At 39.7% G+C, this 20,788-nt stretch overlaps 1 protein-coding gene, 1 long non-coding RNA gene and 4 other non-coding genes across 6 annotated transcripts in view; 1 reads left to right on the top strand and 5 right to left on the bottom strand.

The window, feature by feature from the left end:
- The window catches only part of adissp (adipose secreted signaling protein), a 49,926-nt gene extending 30,028 nt beyond the window's left edge, over positions 1-19,898 (top strand). Inside the window, exons 5-6 of the mRNA XM_072459214.1 lie at positions 2,263-2,388; positions 18,627-19,898. Coding sequence (XP_072315315.1) covers positions 2,263-2,388; positions 18,627-18,727 — 227 coding nt within the window. The 3' untranslated portion in view covers positions 18,728-19,898. The remainder of the gene's footprint in view (positions 1-2,262; positions 2,389-18,626) is intronic.
- Positions 3,875-3,945, bottom strand: trnag-gcc (transfer RNA glycine (anticodon GCC)). The gene has a single exon. It is a non-coding gene; the product is annotated as a tRNA-Gly (tRNA).
- On the bottom strand, positions 8,361-8,431 carry trnag-gcc (transfer RNA glycine (anticodon GCC)). The gene has a single exon. It is a non-coding gene; the product is annotated as a tRNA-Gly (tRNA).
- Positions 9,099-9,169, bottom strand: trnag-gcc (transfer RNA glycine (anticodon GCC)). Its single transcript has one exon. It is a non-coding gene; the product is annotated as a tRNA-Gly (tRNA).
- LOC140371975 (uncharacterized) lies at positions 13,517-17,282 on the bottom strand. Its single transcript, XR_011928506.1, has 3 exons — positions 17,248-17,282; positions 15,205-15,235; positions 13,517-13,548 (listed from the first exon to the last, which is right to left on the bottom strand). It is a non-coding gene; the product is annotated as an uncharacterized lncRNA (long non-coding RNA).
- trnag-gcc (transfer RNA glycine (anticodon GCC)) lies at positions 14,843-14,913 on the bottom strand. Its single transcript has one exon. It is a non-coding gene; the product is annotated as a tRNA-Gly (tRNA).
- Positions 19,899-20,788: the final 890 nt, after the last annotated feature.

Here is a 20,788-nt window from a genome sequence, read left to right on the forward strand (position 1 = left end):
CGAGCCAAACAAGACCAGCATCTTCTGTACTTCCTCCGGAGGTTTTGTTTCGTTCAGTGAAACATTAAAGTTGTTAAGTTTAAGAGTGTTGGACCGTTTTTTCATTAGCATTTCTTCTACCCATAAATTATCTAGTAGTAACAGCATGGAATGATTAATATCCATGAATAAAAAATCTTAATAAATGTCACCAGAATATGCAAACATTTTGACTTGAATGTTACATTTTTGCTCTTCTGTCCTTCTCACTTCTCCAGTGGTTGGACACGTTGTCCAGGTCGATGCTTCGTTTGCTTCTTGCTGTGACTTTATGCTCATCAGCTGCTCCAAAATATGCCACTTCAAGACCATTTCTGGATGATATTATTCATAAACTAACAGGGCCGCACCTGTCTTAGACTGCAGGTGCCCACGTTGTAACATGAGTTATTTACACATACATAAACGCAGTAGTGATGCGTCTTTTTAACCGGGGGTCTCGTGGTGCACGCGGCGCACCCCGCGGTCCGCTTTAGTCCTGCTTTAGACCCGCTTTAGAACAAATCACAGCTGTCTCTAGTGTCCCCTCTGTCCTTGAAGACTCTGTGAGCTGATTTACCTGTGTCTTCACATCAGGATCATCTGCTCCTGAGCTCGTACTCATCGAGTGAGTGTTACGTTGTGACATGAGATATTTACACAGAAATATGGTCCAGAGTAATGATGCACATGTGTCTTTTGACTCGTGAGTCAGGTCTGGCCAAGAAAGTCTCATTTACACAATAGTGACACACCAGTGTCTATTGAACGTGCCCGCGGTCCGCGCTGCGCCCCGGTCCGCGGTCCGCGCTGCGCCCAGATCCGCGGTCCGCGCTGCGCCTCGGGCCGCGGTCCGCGCTGCGGGACTAATAAGACTAATGTCTCAGTGAATATGATTCTGATTGTAATAAAACACACAGCGTTTTGAAACTAAAAATGTAGAGAACACAACGTGTCCCCTAGACAGTGCTTCTACTGTCCACAAGAGTCTTCTACAGTGTGTCAAACACTTGTGCTTCCTGCTTGATTGGCCCCGGTGGCCGTTTGTGGTAAATTTTATTTTCTTCGCGCCATAGATCCCATGTGCGAGCGGTGCGCAGGGAACAGTGTCATCTCTTGGGGAAATGTGGGCATTACAGGCGAAAGGTAAAGTGAACGGCCAGCCACAGTATCATGAGTTTGACTCAGACATTTGCTAAAAAAAAAAAAAAAATCCCCATTTTTTTTTTTAATATAACTTGGACAAGCTTGACGGGCCGGGTGCGGCCCCGGCCCGCGGGCCGTAGTTTGGGGACCGCTGGTCTACAGTCTCTAGGTCATATGCTGTTCTTAGAACAGCCTTTTTTTGGCAAATGTATATTCATCCTCCATTTCAACATGAAGCGAATAGTTTTAACTGAATCAGGCCATTGATGTGGGACCTAATCAGTCTGTAGTCTCAAACGTGTCCTATATTCATCTCCAGTGGCCTGGTACTATATTTTTGCAATGTCACTTTCCTTTTGAGTTCTCTTGTCAGTCTTCATATCCTGATGCTCTTTATGTTTTGGATTTTGGGAAATGAAAGCACTGTAAAGCAACACATTTGGCATTTGTGAAATACAAGCACTTTAAAAAAAAACAAATTAGGGTTTTTGTTTTTTTCATAATAAAATCACTGTAAAACAATACATTTGGATATTGGGAAATGAAAGCATTGTAATCAACAAAGGGTTAAACAACGAATCTGGGTTTACAAAATCAAAAGCACCGTAAAACATTTCTAGCTTTTATATAATAAAACTACTGTAAAACACTGAATTTGGGATTGTGGGACATGTGTATGCGTGTGTGTGTGTGTGTGTGTGTGTGTATGCGGGCGTGCGTGCGTGCATGTGTGTGTGTGTGTGTGTGTGTGTGTGTATGTTCTCCTTAACTCTTTAAAACCAACTCTTCTCCCTGCTTAGTCTGTATATTACCTTTTTATTAGCTGAATCAATCCTCCAATGCTGAAATCACTGTTGACTTTCATCCAATCTTGGACTAAACTGTTAGACTAGACTGTTATTGACTGTCTGGCCTCAGTCACTCTTAATATCCCCCATTGAGACCCTTGCATTTATTAAAAGGCTATTTGCTCATCAGTCAGCTGTACTCACATGTCTCACTGTTGATCTAACGTTCTTTGATTCATTACGTTCCAGGTCACACAGTTCAATAATAAACCATGTCGCACTCAGGGTTGTTGTTTTGTGCGTGGGACAGGTGGGCTGAGGGTGACCTGCGAGTACATGGCGCAGCAGGAAGGCGTGCTGTGTGAAGAGGTGCTGCTGCTCAGTGAGACCAACCAGGACGCGTGTGTCAAGGTCAAAGTTCACGCCCGAGTCATGGGTAAGGTGCACAACACTCTGCTTTGCACATTTACACAAGTACAGGTAGGACAGGATTTTTATATGGTTGGTCTGATGGTTGTCTTGCTGTGTTGGCCAATATCTGTTTACAAATTCACTGTTTCCATTTTAGTGTGTTATTTGATGTGAGTGCCGAGAATTTTGATAAAGTATTGTATTAACATAAATATTCAATTCATGCTCTTCGATAGCTGTTAAAATATTTCCTTCAGCAACCTTTTTAAATGTGACTTATCTAGTAAAACATTCAATGTATAAATAAGACATGATTTATTTTTTTACAGTTTAGTCAATTTTGTTTTCTGGGTTTCTACAGTTTCAATACAGTTTTGTGCTGCCATCTACAGGTCATTCCATTTCAACACAGTTTTACACCTTTGTAATTGGAACAATATATTTTAAAAACATTTCAAATTGAATGAAAAAAAACAGACTGACAGAAGAGACGGAATGAGAAATATATTTTTAATTCACAGCATTGATTGGAAATGTTGTGGTTGTCTGGCTAATATAATTCAAATCCTGTAGTATTTGTGGTTTGTCTGCAATGTTTTGGCTAAATCGGTATCGCTGACAGATTAACAGATTTTGGCAGATGGACACTGTGGTGCAGTCTGTGTGCGTGTCTTTGGATGGGCTCAGGTGATTGTTTCAATCGTAGTTTGGATTTTGAATTTATTTTACCTCTAGAACACAAGCTTGACATCTGTGCCGAATCAGTTTGTGGTTTGGTAACATGTGAGATTACAAAATCTTGATGGGTGACTGCTATATACTGTGTTTATGTGGCAGCTGTTAGATCACGAGCTAAATGTTTCACATTCACTGTCTATATTGTTGCAACAATTCTAAGAGCTCTGAAGAGTCTTTTGACTTGGCTTGAGTAGACCAGAAATGTTATAGTAAAGCGTTAATTAAGTTATGTGATATTTAATGGTAATTACACATTCATAAATGTGGATTAGACCCTGTCTACGACAAAGTAGTTGATGTAAACATTTCCGGGTATTTAATTTAGACTTTGGTCCAAGGACAAATTTGTTGTACTTTTAAGTTTTCTTCACATAATGTTTTTGTTTTTTTTGCTGGGTTTCAATCTATTTTACCTCTTTTTCGGAATGAAACTGCTCAAAAATGGACAAAGACGCAGGTTTTGGATGTGAAGGATTGCAACAGGCAATCAACACATGATGATGAAGCAGTGTCTACATCCTCCATTATAAAGTATATTTGACCTGAACATGGATAGAACACCACTAAATCAGTAGTGTAGTAAATGCTTACCAGAAATACTTTCTCTATCTCGAGTTTCACAACTGGAACTAGTATTTACTAATGTGCACAGGGTCTATTACTGTATAACACTACATCATTGGTGAAAGGTCTAGTTTTTAATGTTGTTCAATCAAAGTAAGTAGTGTACTTTCCTAATTATCAGTCATTTGAGAAGGCGGGAAAAGGATATTTGCATTGGCCGGGAATCGAACCCGGGCCTCCCGCGTGGCAGGCGAGAATTCTACCACTGAACCACCAATGCATTGGTGGCGTAGGTCAGGCTGTGAGGTTTTTAAAAGCATGTCCCTACAGGTTGTGAGGGTTAAATTGGATGGATTCACGTCAAAATCTACTATAGTGACTTGTAATAAAATTGTATGTTTGGGTCAAAATCACATACTTGATCACCTTAATTGCAAATCAATTGGTCTGTTTTGCCTGCTTTTGATTGGTCATGGAGTTTAAACAGTTTTTGATCATTTAGATCAATACAAACAATTTATCTCTCACGGATCTTTTTTAAGTGCTTGCCACATGGCAAAGTTTAGTAGGAAGGCGGGTGTGTGAAGAGGCAATGACGTGAAGGAAAGTGGGGGAGGAGCAAAGTCCTCAGCAGAGCAACACCACTGCAGACTGACAGTGTAATGGGCTCGACACACATGAAGCAACGTCGCTCCTTCTCCATTCATTTCCAATAGAACTTGCGCGACAATGAGTCAGGTCAACAACAAGCGAAAGAAGTGCACGTGAAAACCTCGCACTTGCACACACGGGCCTGTGACTTAAACCTGAAAGATGAAGAATGTTCAACTTTTGTCGCTGTTGCCCACTTTGCAGCCAATCAGAGAGTTTCTTTGACCGAGCAATGAGGTTACAGGGACAGGGGAACTGCGCAAATTCAGACATGAAGGTTAAATACTCGTATTTGTCCAATTTTCATATTCTGTTTTTCATGAAAATAGTGGAATCTGCTTTTGAAAGAAAGTGGCTGCCTTCCCCCTCTGGTCTATTTTTGAAAACCCCTTGTGGCACATGCCACTTTTCATCCTTGAAATTCATTTAAATTCAAGATCTGGAGCAGAGCGTGACCTGTGAAGCTGTCGCTGGTCGCTGCAAGGTCATCGTTGTCCGTGTGTTCGATTTTTAAACCTGCTGAGATGGGTGTCGCTGGTCACTGTCGTTTGTTGCCTCCCGTGTGTCGAGCCCATAATAGTCTAAAACATGTAAAAGTTATTTTAAAAGTAAATGCATAAATTCTGACTGTTAACTCAAAATTCTGAAACACGCTCCTTAATTCAAAAACAAGCACGCAAAATTAAGACATGCACTCAATTCAAAGTCGCACTCAAATTTAAAAGGTACAGCTAAATTCTGAATTCTAAGTTCAAATATAAAAACACACCCCAAATTCAAAAACATGCACTTGAATTCAAATCCTGTTTTTAATTTAAAATCACACACCAAAATTCATAAACACAATTCAAAACATGCATCACAACCAAATTTGAAAAACAAACCCAAATTTGAACAAAAATGCGCACACTCTTATTCAAAAACATGTGCCCAAATTCAAAGATATGCACCAAATTCTAATATGTGCATGCAAATGAAAACAAGCGCCCAAATAAAAGAAAGCATGCACCCAATTCTAAATCACACACCAAAATTCATAAATAAGCACATAAATTCAAAACATGCATCACAAGCTAATTTTTAAAACACTAACTAAAAAAAACACATCCTAATTCAAAAACATGCACCCAAATTCAAAGATATGCACCAGATTCAAAAATGTGCATGTAAATGAAAACATGCCCCAAATAAAAAAAAAAAAACATGCACCCAATTAAGTATACTGAACCACCAATGCATGAATTCAAAATGTTATATTCAAATTCAAAAACATGCACCCTAATTTCAAAAACATGTTCCCCAATTTAAACTCCTATGGCCAAATTCAAAACACCATACCACCTAACCTAACCACACCTTAATTCAATGTGCATGCAAAAATAAAACATGTTCCCAAATAACCTTTTTTTCCATATTTTCAAAGTAAAATGTTGTGAAAACTGGTGCTTTAAGCATTTGTAAGTCTGAGCAACACAGAGGTGCTGGAAAAAAGGTGTTTTGCACATGGCAGAGTTTAGTAGGAAGGTGGGTGAAGAGGCAATGAAGTGAAGGAAAGTGGGGGAGAGCAGAGCAACACCACTGCAGAGTGACAGTGTACTGGTCTAAAACATGTAAAAGTTATGTTCAAAGTAAAATTTTGTGAAATCTGGTACTTAAAGCATTTGCAATTAGCAACACAAAAGTGCTGAGGGAAAAAAGTGTTTTGCATTGGCCGGGAATCGAACCCGGACCTCCCGCGTGGCAGGCGAGAATTCTACCACTGAACCACCAATGCATGAATTCTGAAGTTTAAACGCCCCCAAAAAAAATGCTCTCCCTAATTAAAAAAATAGGCATGCAAAATTACAGCATGCACCCAATTCCAAATCGCAGTCAAATGATAAAATATGCACCTAATTCAAAAGCATGCGCCTAAATTCAAAGATATGCACCCAATTTAAAAATGTGCGTGCAAATGAAAACATGCACCCCAAAAAATAAACTATGCACTTTCAACTCCTGCACCCAAGTTCCAAGATATGCACTCAAATAAAAGATAACATGCCCCCAATTCAAAATCACACTTGAATAAAAAAATTTACACCTAAATCCTGGATTCTAAATTCTAATGAAAAAACACGCTCATAGTTCAAAATCATGCGCTTGAATTAAACACCATTGCCCGAATTACAAATCACACAGCAAAATTAATAAATAAGCACATACATTTAAAAAATGCATCACAACCAAATTTAAGCAAATAAATTCAAAAACACACACCCAAAATCAAAAAAATGCACCCAATTTATAAATGTGCACGCGGATGAAAACATGCACCCACATAAAATATTTTTTAAAAAGGCACCAAATTAAAAATCATAGCGTATGCATGCATATGCATAGATGCGCATATCCATGCATGCATATGTGCATGCATGCGCATATGCATACGTGCGCATGCAGATGCGCATGCATGCAGATATTTATGCATGCATGCGCTATGATTTTTAATTTGCGCATGCATGCAGATATTTATGCATGCGCATGCATATGCGCATGCAGATATTTATGCATGCATATGCGCATGCATATGCACACGCACTTGCGCATGCACTTGCGCACGCACTTGCGCACGCACTTGCGCATGCACTTGCGCACGCATATGCGCAAGTGCATGCATGCGCAAGTGCATGCATGCATATGCGCAAGTGCATGCGCAAGTGCATGCATGCATATGCGCATGCATGCATGCGCGCATGCGCAAGTGCATGCATGCGCATATGCATGCGCATGCATGCGCGCATGCATGCGCATATGCGCATGCATGCATGCGCATATGCATGCGCATGCATATGCGCATGCATGCATGCGCATATGCATGCGCATGCATGCGCGCATGCATGCGCATATGCGCATGCATGCGCATATGCATGCGCATGCATGCGCGCATGCATGCGCAAGTGCATGCATGCGCATATGCATGCGCATGCATGCGCGCATGCATGCATATGCGCATGCATGCGCAAGTGCATGCATGCGCATGCATGCGCAAGTGCATGCATGCGCATGCATGCGCAAGTGCATGCATGCGCATGCATGCGCAAGTGCATGCATGCGCATGCATGCGCAAGTGCATGCATGCGCATGCATGCGCAAGTGCATGCATGCGCATGCATGCGCAAGTGCATGCATGCGCATGCATGCGCATGCATGCGCATATGCAAGTGCATGCATGTGCATGCGCATGCATGCGCAAGTGCATGCATGCGCATATGCGTGCGCAAGTGCATGCGCAAGTGCATGCATGCGCATATGCGTGCGCAAGTGCATGCGCAAGTGCGTGCGCAAGTGCGTGCGCATATGCATGCACTTGCGCACGCATATGCGCGCATGCATGCGCATGCATATGCGCATGCATGCACTTGCGCATGCATGCATGCATGCGCATTCATATGCATGCACTTGCATATGCATGCACTTGCGCATGCATGCGCATGCATATGCATGCACATGCACTTGCGCATGCATATGCGCATGCATTATTTTGTACCCAAATAAAACAAACATGCACCAAATTCAAAATCACAAACCAAATTTCAAAAAGAAATGCTTAAATCTAAAACTTGAATCACAATCAAATTACACGCATGCTTGTGCATGCGTGTGTGCATGCGCGTGTGCTTGCAAGTCTGATAAGCAACACAGAAGTGCTGGGAAAAAAGTGTACACACTTAACAATTAATTTTTTATTATCTAGTTTGTTTTAGCTACTTTTCCCTTATCTGGATAGTATGGGGTCAGTTTATAGAATATGGAGTTCAAACAGTTTTTGATAATTTAGTTCTAATACAAAACATTTCCCCTTCACTTTTTTTTCTGCTTGCCACATGGCAGAGGTCAGTAGAAAGGCGGGTGTGTGAAGTGAAGGAAAACGAGGGAGGAGCGGTCTTAAGCAGAGCAACATCACTGCTGAGTAACACTGTACTAGTCTAAAACATGTAAATGATATGTTCTAAGTAAAAACATTTTTAAAACTTGTTTTGAAAAAGTTTTTAATAAGTGTTTTGCATTGGCCGGGAATCGAACCCGGGCCTCCCGCGTGGCAGGCGAGAATTCTACCACTGAACCACCAATGCATGAATTTTGAATTTAGAATGCACCTAAAAAAAAAACTCTCTCCCTAATCTAAAAATATGCATGCAACATTACAGCATGCACCCAATTCCAAATCACAGTCAATTGATAGAATATAAAACACGAAAAAACACACACCCAAAATCACAAAACAAATTTCACAAAGAAACGCCCAAATTGAAAGCGTGGATCACAGTTTTAAACAACAAATCCAAATTTGAAAAAACAAAACCAAATTCAAAAACACGCACCCTCATTACAAAACACTAATTTCTAAATCTATTATAGTGAATTGTAAATTCAGGTCAAAAGCACACACTTGATCGCCTTGATTTCTAATCATCTAGTTTGTTTTACCTGCTTTTCCCTTATCTGGATAGTAATGGTGTCAGTTTACAGAATATGGAGTTTATACAGTTTTTGATCATTTAGTTCTAATACAAAACATTTCCCTCTGCTTGCCACATGGCAGAGTTCAGTAGGAAGGCAGTTTGTGAAGTGAAGGAAAGTGGGGGAGGAGCAGTCTTCAGCAGAGCAACACTACTGCAGAGTGCCAGTGTACTAATCTAAAACATGTAAAAGTTATGTTCAAAGTAAAAAGTTGTGAAACTGGGTGGGACTTTAAGCAAGGCTGATGAGCAACACAAAAAGTGCTGGAAAAAAGTGTATTGCATTGGCCGGGAATCGAACCCGGGCCTCCCGCGTGGCAGGCGAGAATTCTACCACTGAACCACCAATGCATGAATTTCAAATTTCAAATGTAAATATAAAAATATTCACCCAAATTCAAAATCACACCCAAGTAGAAAGGTTATGCCTAAATTCTGAATTCTAAATTTGCTCCCTAATTCCAAAAACATGCGTGCAAATCATGCAAACATGCACCCAAATATAAAAACATGCTCCTAAATTTCAAGATATGCACTCTATTCAAAAATGTGCATGCGAATGAAAAATAAATACATTTATAAATAAAAAAAAATAAAACCTGCACGAAATTCAAAAAGCAACACCTAAATTAAAAACATATATCACACACCCAAATTTTAAAAAATAAGTAGTTTTATTTCAAAACGCGCATCACAGCCAAATAAAAAAATATACAAACAACCCCAAATTCAAAATCATTCACCCAATTAAAAAATATGCAAAGAAAATATGCACCTAATTCAAAAGTGTGCATGCAAATGAAAACATGCACCAAAATTAAAAAAAAAAAAAAAACATAGCCTACCTAATTCTAGTGTTCTAGCACTGAAGTCCAATAACTGAACACCGCTCGGGTTCAGATCGGGGAAGCCGTTCTTCCCGATCACCCCTCTCCAGGTGTCACAGTCATTGCCCACGTGGGCGTTGAAGTCCCCCAGTAGAACAACGGAGTCCCCGGTCAGTGCACTGTCCAGTACCCCTCCCAAGGACTCCAAGAAGGCCGGGTACTCTGCACTGCTGTTCGGCCCGTAGGCCGCCACAACAGTGAGAGACCTGTCCCCCACCCAAAGGCGGAGGGACGCGACCCTCTCGTTCACTGGGGTAAACTGAGGGGCTATAAGCAAGCCCACACCAGCCCGCTGCCTCTCCCCGCGGGCAACACCAGAGAAGTGGAGCGTCCAGCCCCTCTCGAGGAGATGGGTTCCAGAGCCCAAACTGTGCGTGGAGGTGAGGCCGACTATATCTAGTCTGTATCGCTCAACCTCCCGCACAAGCTCAGGCTCCTTCCCCCCCAGCGAGGTGACATTCCATGTCCCCAGAGTTAGTCTCTGTGTCTGGAGATCTGGGCGGCAGTCGACGGCAGGGGCCTCTGCACCGGCCCCTTATGGATCCTCCTGCGGGTGGTGGGCCCACGGGAGGGCGGCCCTACGTCGCTCTTTCGGGCTGTGCCCGGCCGGGCCCCGTGGGGTAAGACCCGGCCTCCAGGCGCTCGCCATGGAGCACCCATCCCAGGCCTGGCTCCAGGATGAGGCCCCGGTGACGCCGATCCGGGTGACGTAAACGGCCTTGTTCTTTTACTCATCATAGGGGGCTTCTGAACCGATCTTTGTCCGACCCGTCACCTAGGACCTGTTTGTCTTGGGAGACCCTACCCGGGCCATTGAACCACCAATGCATGAATTCTGAATTCTATATAAAAAATTTAAAACTTCAAAACATTAACCGAAATTTTAAACACACACTTAATTAAAAAATATGCACCCAAATTCAAACTCCTGTCCTCTTCGTAAGGTTTTCAACAGCATGTCCCGATAAGCTGCGATAGACAGACTGATAGATCCAGGTCTATTATCTATTATAGTGACTTGTGACACTTGATCACCGTAATTTCTAATCATCAACTAGATTGTTTTGCCTGCTTTTCCCTTATCTGGATAGTATGGGGTCAGTTGATTGAATATGGAGTTTAAACAGTTTTTGATAATTTAGTTCTAATACAAACCATTTACCTCTCTCGCAGATCTTTGAGTCTAAAGAGGCAATGAAATGAAGTGAAGGAAAGCGGGGGAGGAGCAGTGAGCAGAGCAACACCACTACAGTGGTGTCTAAAACATGTAAAAGTTATGTTCAAATTAAAATGTTGTGAAAAACTGATACTTTCAGCATCTGCTATTCTGATTAGCAACATGCAAGTGCTGAAAAAAAATGTTTTGCATTGGCCGGGAATCGAACCCGGGCCTACCGCGTGGCAGGCGAGAATTCTACCACTGATGCATAAATTCTAAATTTTAAATGTAAATTTAAAAATATTCCCTCAAATTCTAAATTTGCTCCCTAATTCCAAAAACACGCATTCAAGCACGCACCCAAATATAAAAAAACATGCTCCTAAATTCAAACTCCCGCACACAAGTTCCTAGATATGCACCCGATTAAAAAATGTGCATGCAAATGAAAACATGCGCCCAAATAAAAAATTAAAACATGCACCAAATTCAAAATCACACCACAATTCAAAGAGAAACACCTAAATTAAAGACATACATCACACACCAACATTTTCAAAAATAAGTACCTTAATTTCAAAATGTGCATCACGCAAATTTTAAATAACAAATCCAAATGTTTTTTAAAAACGCTCCCAAATTCAAAATCTCACACCCAAAATTCAAATATCAAAACCTAAAACGCATGCATCACAGCCAAATAAAAAAGTAAAATAAATAAACAACCCCAAATTTCAAAGTTATGCACCCAATTAAAAAATGGAAATGTAAATGAAAACATAAACCCTAATAATAATTAAAAAAAACATACACCCAATTCAAAATCACAATAAAAATAAAAATCATACACCTAAATTCTGAATTCTACATTCAAATTCAAAAACATGCACCCAAATTCATAATCACAAATGTGAATGCAAATGAAAACAAGAGCCCAACTGAAAAAATAATAATTTTACCCAATTCAAAGTCACACACAAGTTCCAAAAGAAAGGCCTAAATTCAAAACATGCATCACAGTCAAATTTTAAAAACAATTCAAAATTCAAAAACATTCACCCAAATTCAAACTTCTGCGGCCAAATTAAAAATCACACACCAAAATTCAAAACAGCCAAATTTTAAGAATAAAATTATGCTGAGGGGCTGGGAAAAAGTGTATTGTATTGGCTGTGAATCCCGCGTGGCAGGTAAGAATTCTGTTCTCTTACTAAGATTTTCAAGCACATGTCCCTATAAGCTGCCTTAGACAGATCCAAATCTACTACAATGACTTGTAATAAAAAATTTAATTTAAGGTCAAAATCACATGCTTGAACACCTTATTTTCTCTCAACATCATCAATTTGTCTGCTTTTCCTGCGTCTCCCTCCTCTGGATAGTGTGGGGTGGTTGATTGAACATAGAGTATAAACCATTTTAGTAATGGTAACAATGTAATAGTCTAAAATATGTTAGTTATGTTAATAGTATAGTTTTGTGAAAAGCAGGCATTTAAGCATTTGCAAGTCTGATGAGCAACACAAAAGTGCTTGAAAAAAAAGTGTTTTGCAATAGCCGGGAATCGAACCCGGGCCTCCCGTGTGGCAGGTGAGAATTCTACCACTGAACCACCAATGCATGAATTCTGAAATTTTAAATGCAAAAAAAAAAAAAAAAAGAATTCTATCTTCAAATTAGAAAATAAGCACCTAATTCAAAATTTGCTCCCTAATTCCAAAAACATGCATGCAAATACGCACCCAAATATAAAAAACATGCTCCTAAATTCAAACTCCCGCGCCCAAGTTCCAAGATATGCACCCGATTCAAAAATGCATGCAAATGAAAACATGCGCCCAAATAAAAAATCAAAACATGCAAATTCAAAATCACACCACAATTCAAAGAGAAACACCTAAATTAAAGACATACATCACACACCAACATTTTCAAAAATAAGTACCTTAATTTCAAAATGTGCATCACACGCAATTTTTTAATAACAAATGTGACTGCAAATGAAAACAAGAGCCCAACTGAAAAAAAAAAAAAGTATTTTCCCAATTTCAAAATCACACACAAGTTCCAAAAGAAAGGCCTAAATTCAAAACATGCATCACAGTCAAATTTTAAAAGCAATTCAAAATTCACACACCTAATTCAAAAACATTCACCCAAATTCAAACTTCTGCGGCCAAATTAAAAAATCACACACCAAAATTCAAAACAGCCAAATTTTAAGAATAAAATAATGCTGAGGGGCTGGGAAAAAGTGTTTTGTATTGGCTGTGAATCCCACGTGGCAGGTAAGAATTCTGCAAAAATCAAATACTTGAACACCTTTTTTTCTCTCAACATCATCAATTTGTCTGCTTTTCCTGCGTTTCCCTACTCTGGATAGTGTGGGGTGGTTGATTGAACATAGAGTATAAACCATTTTAGTAATAGTAACCATGTAATAGTCTAAAATATGTAAAGTTATGTTAATATTAGTATAGTATATTAGTTAGTATAGTTTTGTGAAAAGCAGGCATTTAAGCATTTGCAAGTCTGATGAGGAATGTGGAGGTGCTGGGGGAAAAAATTTTTTGCATTGGCCGGGAATCGAACCGAATCGAATTTTGAAATTTTAAATGAAAAAAAAAAAAAAAAGAATTCTATTTTCAAATTAAAAAATAAGCACCTAATTCAAAAACATGCACCTAAATACAAACTCCTGCGCCCAAAATCAAAGATATACATGCAATTGGAAATATGCACCCAAATAAAAAAAAAAAGAACATTCACCTAATTCAAAAACATGCCTGTTGGAGAGATAACTCCGGACTGTGCGGACTGTAAGGTGCAGGTTCTAGGTTTGTAGAAGTCACTGCTCGGGAGTGCCTGCCAGAGCACTACTTCAGGCCAGGAAGGCATGCATTGTGTTCTGCATTCTGATTGGCTAAACAGTCTCTCCGCGTCTTCTCTACCTGTGTGTCAATAACGTTATGGATTAATATGTACACGTACGTAAAACCGCTTGCCAAATTTAAGTTTGCGAGGCCGGTGAGAGCGCGCGTGAGCTTCAATGTTTTATGGAGTATTTCATTGTATAATAACTGTAAAAAAATAAAGGTTTCTACTTCGCGGATTTCGCCTATTGCGGGTTCGTTTTGGAACGTAACCCCCGCGATAAACGAGGGTTCACTGTATACCTCGTCCCAGAATCAAAGGAACAAAGGCGGAATGTAGCTGCTATGTAGTGTCACCAAGGAACATCCCGTGACAGCATAGGGCACTCGGTGAGGCAGGAGGAAAGAATAAAGGGTGGAATGCAGGGATGTCATAAGACACCCTGTGGTGCCGGAGCACCTCTAGTGGTCACCCCATGAACTACAAGAGCATAGGAGCACAGGGGCAGCGGGGCCTTATGTACAGCCGCCCCCAAATGTATGGAATGCATTTGCTCTAAACAAAAGGTTGCTGCGCAACAAACCACTCAGACTGCCGGTCCTTCGTCTTCATCCGGGAGGACTGGCAGCAGAATCAGTCTCGCGACTGACCGGGTGAAGGTCCGGTCTTTCACCTTGATGTCTGCTGACCTGATGTGCCCGTCTGGGCTGGGGAGAACCTTGGCGGTATCGCATCGCAAAATGCGACGCAATTTCTAATCAACTAGTTTGTTTTGCCTGCTTTTCCCTTATCTGGATAGTATGGGGTCGGTTAATAGAATATGGAGTTTAAACAGTTTTTGATCATTTACCTCTCATACAAATCTTGAAGGGCTTGACACATGGCAGAGTTCAGTAGGTCAGTAGGAAGGCGGGTGTGTGAAGAGGCAATGAAGTGTAGGAAAGCGGGGGAGGAGCAGTCTTCAGCAGAGCAACACCACTGCAGAGTGTGTACTAGTCTAAAACATGTAAAAGTTATGTTCATAGTAAAATTTTGTAAAATCTGGTACTTAAAGCCTTTGCAAGTCTGATGAGCAACACAAAAGTGCTTGAAAAAAAGTGTTTTTGCATTGGCCGGGAATCGAACCCGGGCCTCCCGCGTGGCAGGCGAGAATTCTACCACTGAACCACCAATGCATGAATTCTGAAATTTGATTGGAAAAAGTCATACCCAATTCCAAAAAATTGCAGCTTCAAATTGACGTATGTGCACCTAATTCAAAAACATGCACCCAAATTCAAACTCCTGAACCCAAATTCAAATATGTGCATGCAAATCAAAACATGCACACAAATTTATAAAAACATGCACCTATTTCAAAACCACACACCAAAAATGTCAAATAAGCACATAAATTCAAAAACACATCCCCAAATATCAGAAATATGCATTCAATTAAAAATGTGCACGCAAATTAAAACGTGCACCCAAATTCAAAGATATGCACCAAATTCAAAACTGTGCATGCAAAATTAAAATTATGCGCCCAAATAAAACAATATGCATCTCTGAACTCTAACTTTAAAAACATGCACCTAATTAAAAAACATGCGCCCAGAAAAACTTACACCTAATTTATGAATCCTAAATTCACCTCAAAAACCATGCATCTAAATTCAAACTAAAAAATATGCACCCAAATTCAAAATCGCACACAAATTCAAAAATAAGAACCTAAATTCAAAACACACATTAAAGCCAAATTTATTTAAAAAAAAACATACAAATTCCAAAACACGCTCCCAAATTCAAAATCACACACCAAAATTCAAAAATAAGAATCTTAATTCAAAAAACGCATAACAGTCAAACTAAAAAACTTAACCTGTTACCACCCACCTATTTTCGCCCTGTGCACAATGGTTGGACATACCCAAATGGCATTGCTTATTAAAAGAGGATCTTATGTTCCACATGTGAGTGTGATGCATCATTAGAAAGCTTAGGCCTTCTAGTTTCTGCAGATGTGCACATGAACACTGTCAGGGCTTCAGAACTTACACTACAGAGGCCCAAACATAAACAAAACATCCTTTTTTAGTCTCGCCTGAATATTGTCCATTTGTAATGGTCCTGAGCATGACATATTTCATTGTGTGCATATGCTGTTCACTGTACATGATGTTTATCTTGTTGACAACAACTGTGTAAAGTTTAAGATCTCTAGGAACAGGCATTTTGGTGCTGTTGACCTTTTTGTATCAAAAAGTATATTCGGAACAAGTGATCCAAATATGTGCCAACTGTGCCAAACTGTTTTATTACAATTTTAGCTCCTCTATGATCATAAAACATACATTTTGATGTTTTGTAGGCCACTAATAGCAATTATAACAGCTAAAAAAAAAATATGTGAAAATGTGTAAATATGAGTTTACCCATGAATTTCCCATATAGAGGTTAAAAAAAAAAAAAAAAAAATTATAATATTTTTATTTTATTTTTGTATTGGTATAATAATACATATCTAACAAAATGCACGTCCAAAAGGCTAATAAACTCAGAAAACGTTATGCGCAAAATCCTGCCGAGAAATCTGGCTCTTTACAGCCTTCCCGGAGCCTTACGCACGAGAATACAGAAGATTCTGTGTCAATGAGCCCTTTGTCCCGCCTATCAGGACAAAGGTCTCCTTATTGGCTAGAATAATATGTCACTCAAAGTCTCCTGCGTGCCTGTTAGCAGAAGCTAAGGGCTAAAAACAAAGATGGATGCGCGCTTCGGAAGCGCCGCATTTTTTTCCTCCGGAGGCTGTAGCAAACTACCCCGGTGACAGAAAAAATCGTGGATGGTCTCATTCTGTAGGAAACAGTCTAAGGAAGAGATCGATGTCAAACACTATCTTATAAGTCAAACAGGTCATTTGTTATGGACGGAGAAATGCGCCGGACAAGCGCATTCTCGTCCGGCGAGAAACGAAGAAAAGTTTGTTTACTTGACAATATCTCGAAATCGGATAACTTCAGGAAAAATACAAGTGGATATTGTTTTTCAATGATTCCTTACGGACAGACTGAGTACAAGGATGTACAGAATTAAAGCCGTTTCGTCCGTCATAAACAGCAAACAGGTAGGACATGCATATTATTCAATGTAAATCAATGACATATTCGTTTTGTTGAGAAAATAAGTTTTAAAATGATGTATGGCTTGCTGGTATTGACCACGGAAATAAAAGTGATGATGTAAGAATATTTGAGATATAGAAAATGTTCGCCGGCGGACAGGTGGGTGGTAACAGGTTTTAACAAACCCAAATTCAAAAACACATTCCCAAATTGAAAATCACACACCAAAATTTTCCAAAATAAGAACCTAAATTCAAAACACGCATCACAGCCAAATAAACAAAAAAACAACCATCCCAAATTAAAAATGTGCATGCAAATGAAAACATAAACCTTAATAATTAATAATATTTTTTAAAAACATACACCCAAATCAAAATCACAATCAAATCAAAATCATACACATACATTCTGAATTCTAAATTCAAATTCAAAAACATGTACCCAAATACAAAATCCTGCTCTTCAATTCTTAATTACACACCAAAATTCTAAAAGAAACATTGCACCCAAATTTAAAAAACGCGCACCCCAAATCACAAGTAGCCGCCCAATTCAAGCATTTGCAAATCTGATGAGCCATGTAGAGGTGCTGGATAAGCACGTTCCTGTAACCAGTGGAGTTCTTGGCGTCTGTGACGTTGAGGACACCAAAAATACAAAACTGTTGCAGTTAGGCTATAAATTAACTATTATTTATTTACTCTTGCAACAGCCATTAGTAACAATCCAGATCTGAGGTATTCAAACAGACTATATGCTGATGACAGTTTATGGCTTACATCAGACCCTCAAACATCTGTAACAGCGCTGTTGGAAACCGTTTAATACAATTACAGGAGTGAAACCTTTCCTGTAGTTAATGGCACACTGCAGTAGGGATTCTGGCACACTCTTCTCAAATCTGTTTCCGGGCTGAGTCACGCGAAGGTTCAGCTCCCTTCAAAGATTTTCTACTGGATGTAGGTCTGGAGACTGGCTAGGTCACTCCATAAACTTGATATGCTTCTTACGGAGTCACTGCTTCTTATGGCTGTGTGCTTTCAGGTCATTGTCATGTTGGAAGACCCAGTCGTGACCCATCTTCAATGCTCTGACTGATGGAAGGAGGGTGTTTCCCAAAATCTCGCAACACATGGCCCCATTCATTCTGTCTTTAATACAGAGCAGTCGTCCTGTCCCCTGTGCAGAAAAGCACCCCAAAGCTCTTTGGTCCGGCCCGTAGCAGGAGTTGGAGTCTGACTGATTTGGGGGTTGGGGGGTGTCTTTATGCAGCTAACGAGCTCAAACCCGTGCTACTAATTTAGATGAATTAAGTGGAAGAATTCTTGCTGATTGGCAGGTGTTCAAAAATATTTTGTCCTCCACAACATCTTAATTTCTCAAGTAATTAATTAAATGTGATCTTATGGTTGTCATCCTGAGATATTGGATCACTTCTGTCTGGACTTGCAAACTGAAAACACCCCAAATGAACACTTGGGACACAGTCCCAGGCAGTAATCTGTACCAAACAACTTCTGTCCTTCAGACTCCATGGAGATGGAACGTTCTTTAGAAGCAGCAAAGTAAGAACATCTCCATGGAGACGAGCCGGTGGCTGATCCTCCATAAAAGTTACATGTCAAGTGTGTTACAAAACATGCACTCTTGTTGTGAAGGGGCTCCATGTTTTCTTTGCAGTACTATTAAAACCCCTGTAATTAACTAATAAAGAACATACTCTAATTGGTTTGATATTTTCCAACATTAACTGACTTTTTCTCTCTTCTCTCTTTCAGACCGGCAGCATGGGACGCCCATGCTGTTGGAGGGCGTGCGATGCATTGGAGCGGAGCTGGAGTACGACTCTGAACAAAGCGACTGGCAAGGATTCGACTGAAAACAACCTCCTAAAAAAGCAAACACAACATCAAACTGGCACAAAAATGTTCCTCAAGAATTGTTTAGAAGTTTGATGCTAGTTTCAACTATTTCAAAGCAGCATAATTGTTTGGACTTGCACAACACTCTGCTTCAACCGTCCAAAACCAAAATGTAATGTTTAAAGAGTTTAAAGTCCACAGTGTATTTAACTGTTCCAAATGCAATGTGCACGTTGCTTCCTCGAACACTAGAGGGCAGCAGTGTTCTTCACAAACACTTTGACTGTTACTGCCACAATTCAAGTTCAAATGTGTGAATGAATTTGAGGTTAAAAGGGACAAAATATTAAAGATCTGTGTTGGGGAGTTTGAAATGTTGAATTGTTCAAACTAGTCTTTTTAAGGATTTAAGAAAAGGAAATGGAGACTGTAAACTGTTTTTAGTCTACTCACTTACAACACCAGATAACATGATTTAAACACTGTTGGCTGTGTCCTGAACGGATCATCAAAATTGAAAGTTCATGAATAGATCACTCCATTTTTAAGAGAGATTGTGCGGCCAAAGGAGCATCTCGTATGTTCCTGGTGGTTTAACGATACAAAAAGGGGCTCGACATCTACTAAACGCAAAGCTCTTAGCGGTGTTCCCAAGGTAAATGATGTGGCGTTTTTTATTTTAACAATGCGATCTCAAAGTTGTGAAATGGTAAACGTTTGAAAAGAAAACACACACGTCGGCCTACAGTCGTTCATGAAGCCTTCACTACAAGTGCCTTTCACTTAAGTCGCTTCTCTTTCTTGACATTGTTCTAATTGTCCTGGCACAAGCATCTTTTCCTGTAGGTCAATGTTTCATCTGCATTGTCCCTTAGAAATAAACTGAAACTAAATAATCTTTCCTTTTTGCTCTACGTTTTTTGCCCCTTCTCACAAACATCGACCAGTTTCCACTTTTCTGTTTAACATTTACCTTTAAACTGCCAAGAAACTGTCCTAACATTTTGCTTTGGTTGAACGCACCTTTAAGTAAGTTCTCTGTGTTGATTTACCTGTCGTTTGCTCGCTCGTGATAGGTCAGACTTCAGTGCGTCTCTGCTGAAGTGCTATAGGAATATTGTGGTGTATTCTGCGGTGAGTGTGGCTTGGAATTTTAATGTTGAATGTGAATAAAATGGTTTTGCCTTTGGGCCGTGTCAGTTCCTTTCTGCGCCACGAGGGGGCAGTGTGCGTCGCCCATAAATGAGCCACAAATGTCAAGCTAATGGAGGTATTTCAGTGATGCAAGTAATACTATAATATATGTGGCTTTCTCCAAGATATAAAAGTATGGCCACGATGGATTTCGTATTTGCAGTACAAGGTCAATATTTAGATCCAACTGATACATTTATTTGAAGCAAAAAGCCACAACAACATGAGTCGAATTGTCTCTGTGTAATAAGATGAGACAGATGTATTGCCTTTTGGAAATACATATACATTAAATGACTAAAAGAAGTCTGCAAAAGTGGACATTACGGACCTTTTATAATATATAGTACAATAAAGGATCACTGTTTGACAAATGGAGTTTATTGTCTCTGCAGTGAAAACCATAATCATAATCTGTGGGTCAAGAAAGTGACTATTTTTTTTATTTTATACTTTGACAAGTTTAACTGGGTGATTCTACAATAAATATGTGCGTAATGGTTGTGCGTAAAAGCTTTTTGCACCACTTTAGGTGTGGTGTTACTCTATAGAAGTTCATTGTAGGAATAATTGGTGTGCTTCATATTGAGCCCTGTGATGAGAGTGATTTTAAACAGAAAAAGAAACATAATTGAAGTTATTTTAACGCACTCAAAACCCTCAGCCATTCAAAGAGTTACACACCACACATGAGCAGTGCAACATAAAAGTGTTTTTAAATTCCAAACCCGAACGATATTTTGGATGAGCTCTATATAATTTACAAATAATAGCCATAAATGTGCCATGTAGTGACATCCTTCAACTGTGGAAATGTAGACTTATTTTAGATTTCTACTTAAATGTTGCGTTTTATTTTAAAAAAACAAAGACTTCAATAAAAG

The sequence above is a fragment of the Eucyclogobius newberryi genome, unplaced genomic scaffold (genome assembly GCF_026437365.1).
Source record: "Eucyclogobius newberryi isolate DKJ021-1_F unplaced genomic scaffold, fEucNew1.0.hap1 SCAF_22, whole genome shotgun sequence".
NCBI lineage: Eukaryota > Metazoa > Chordata > Actinopteri > Gobiiformes > Gobiidae > Eucyclogobius > Eucyclogobius newberryi.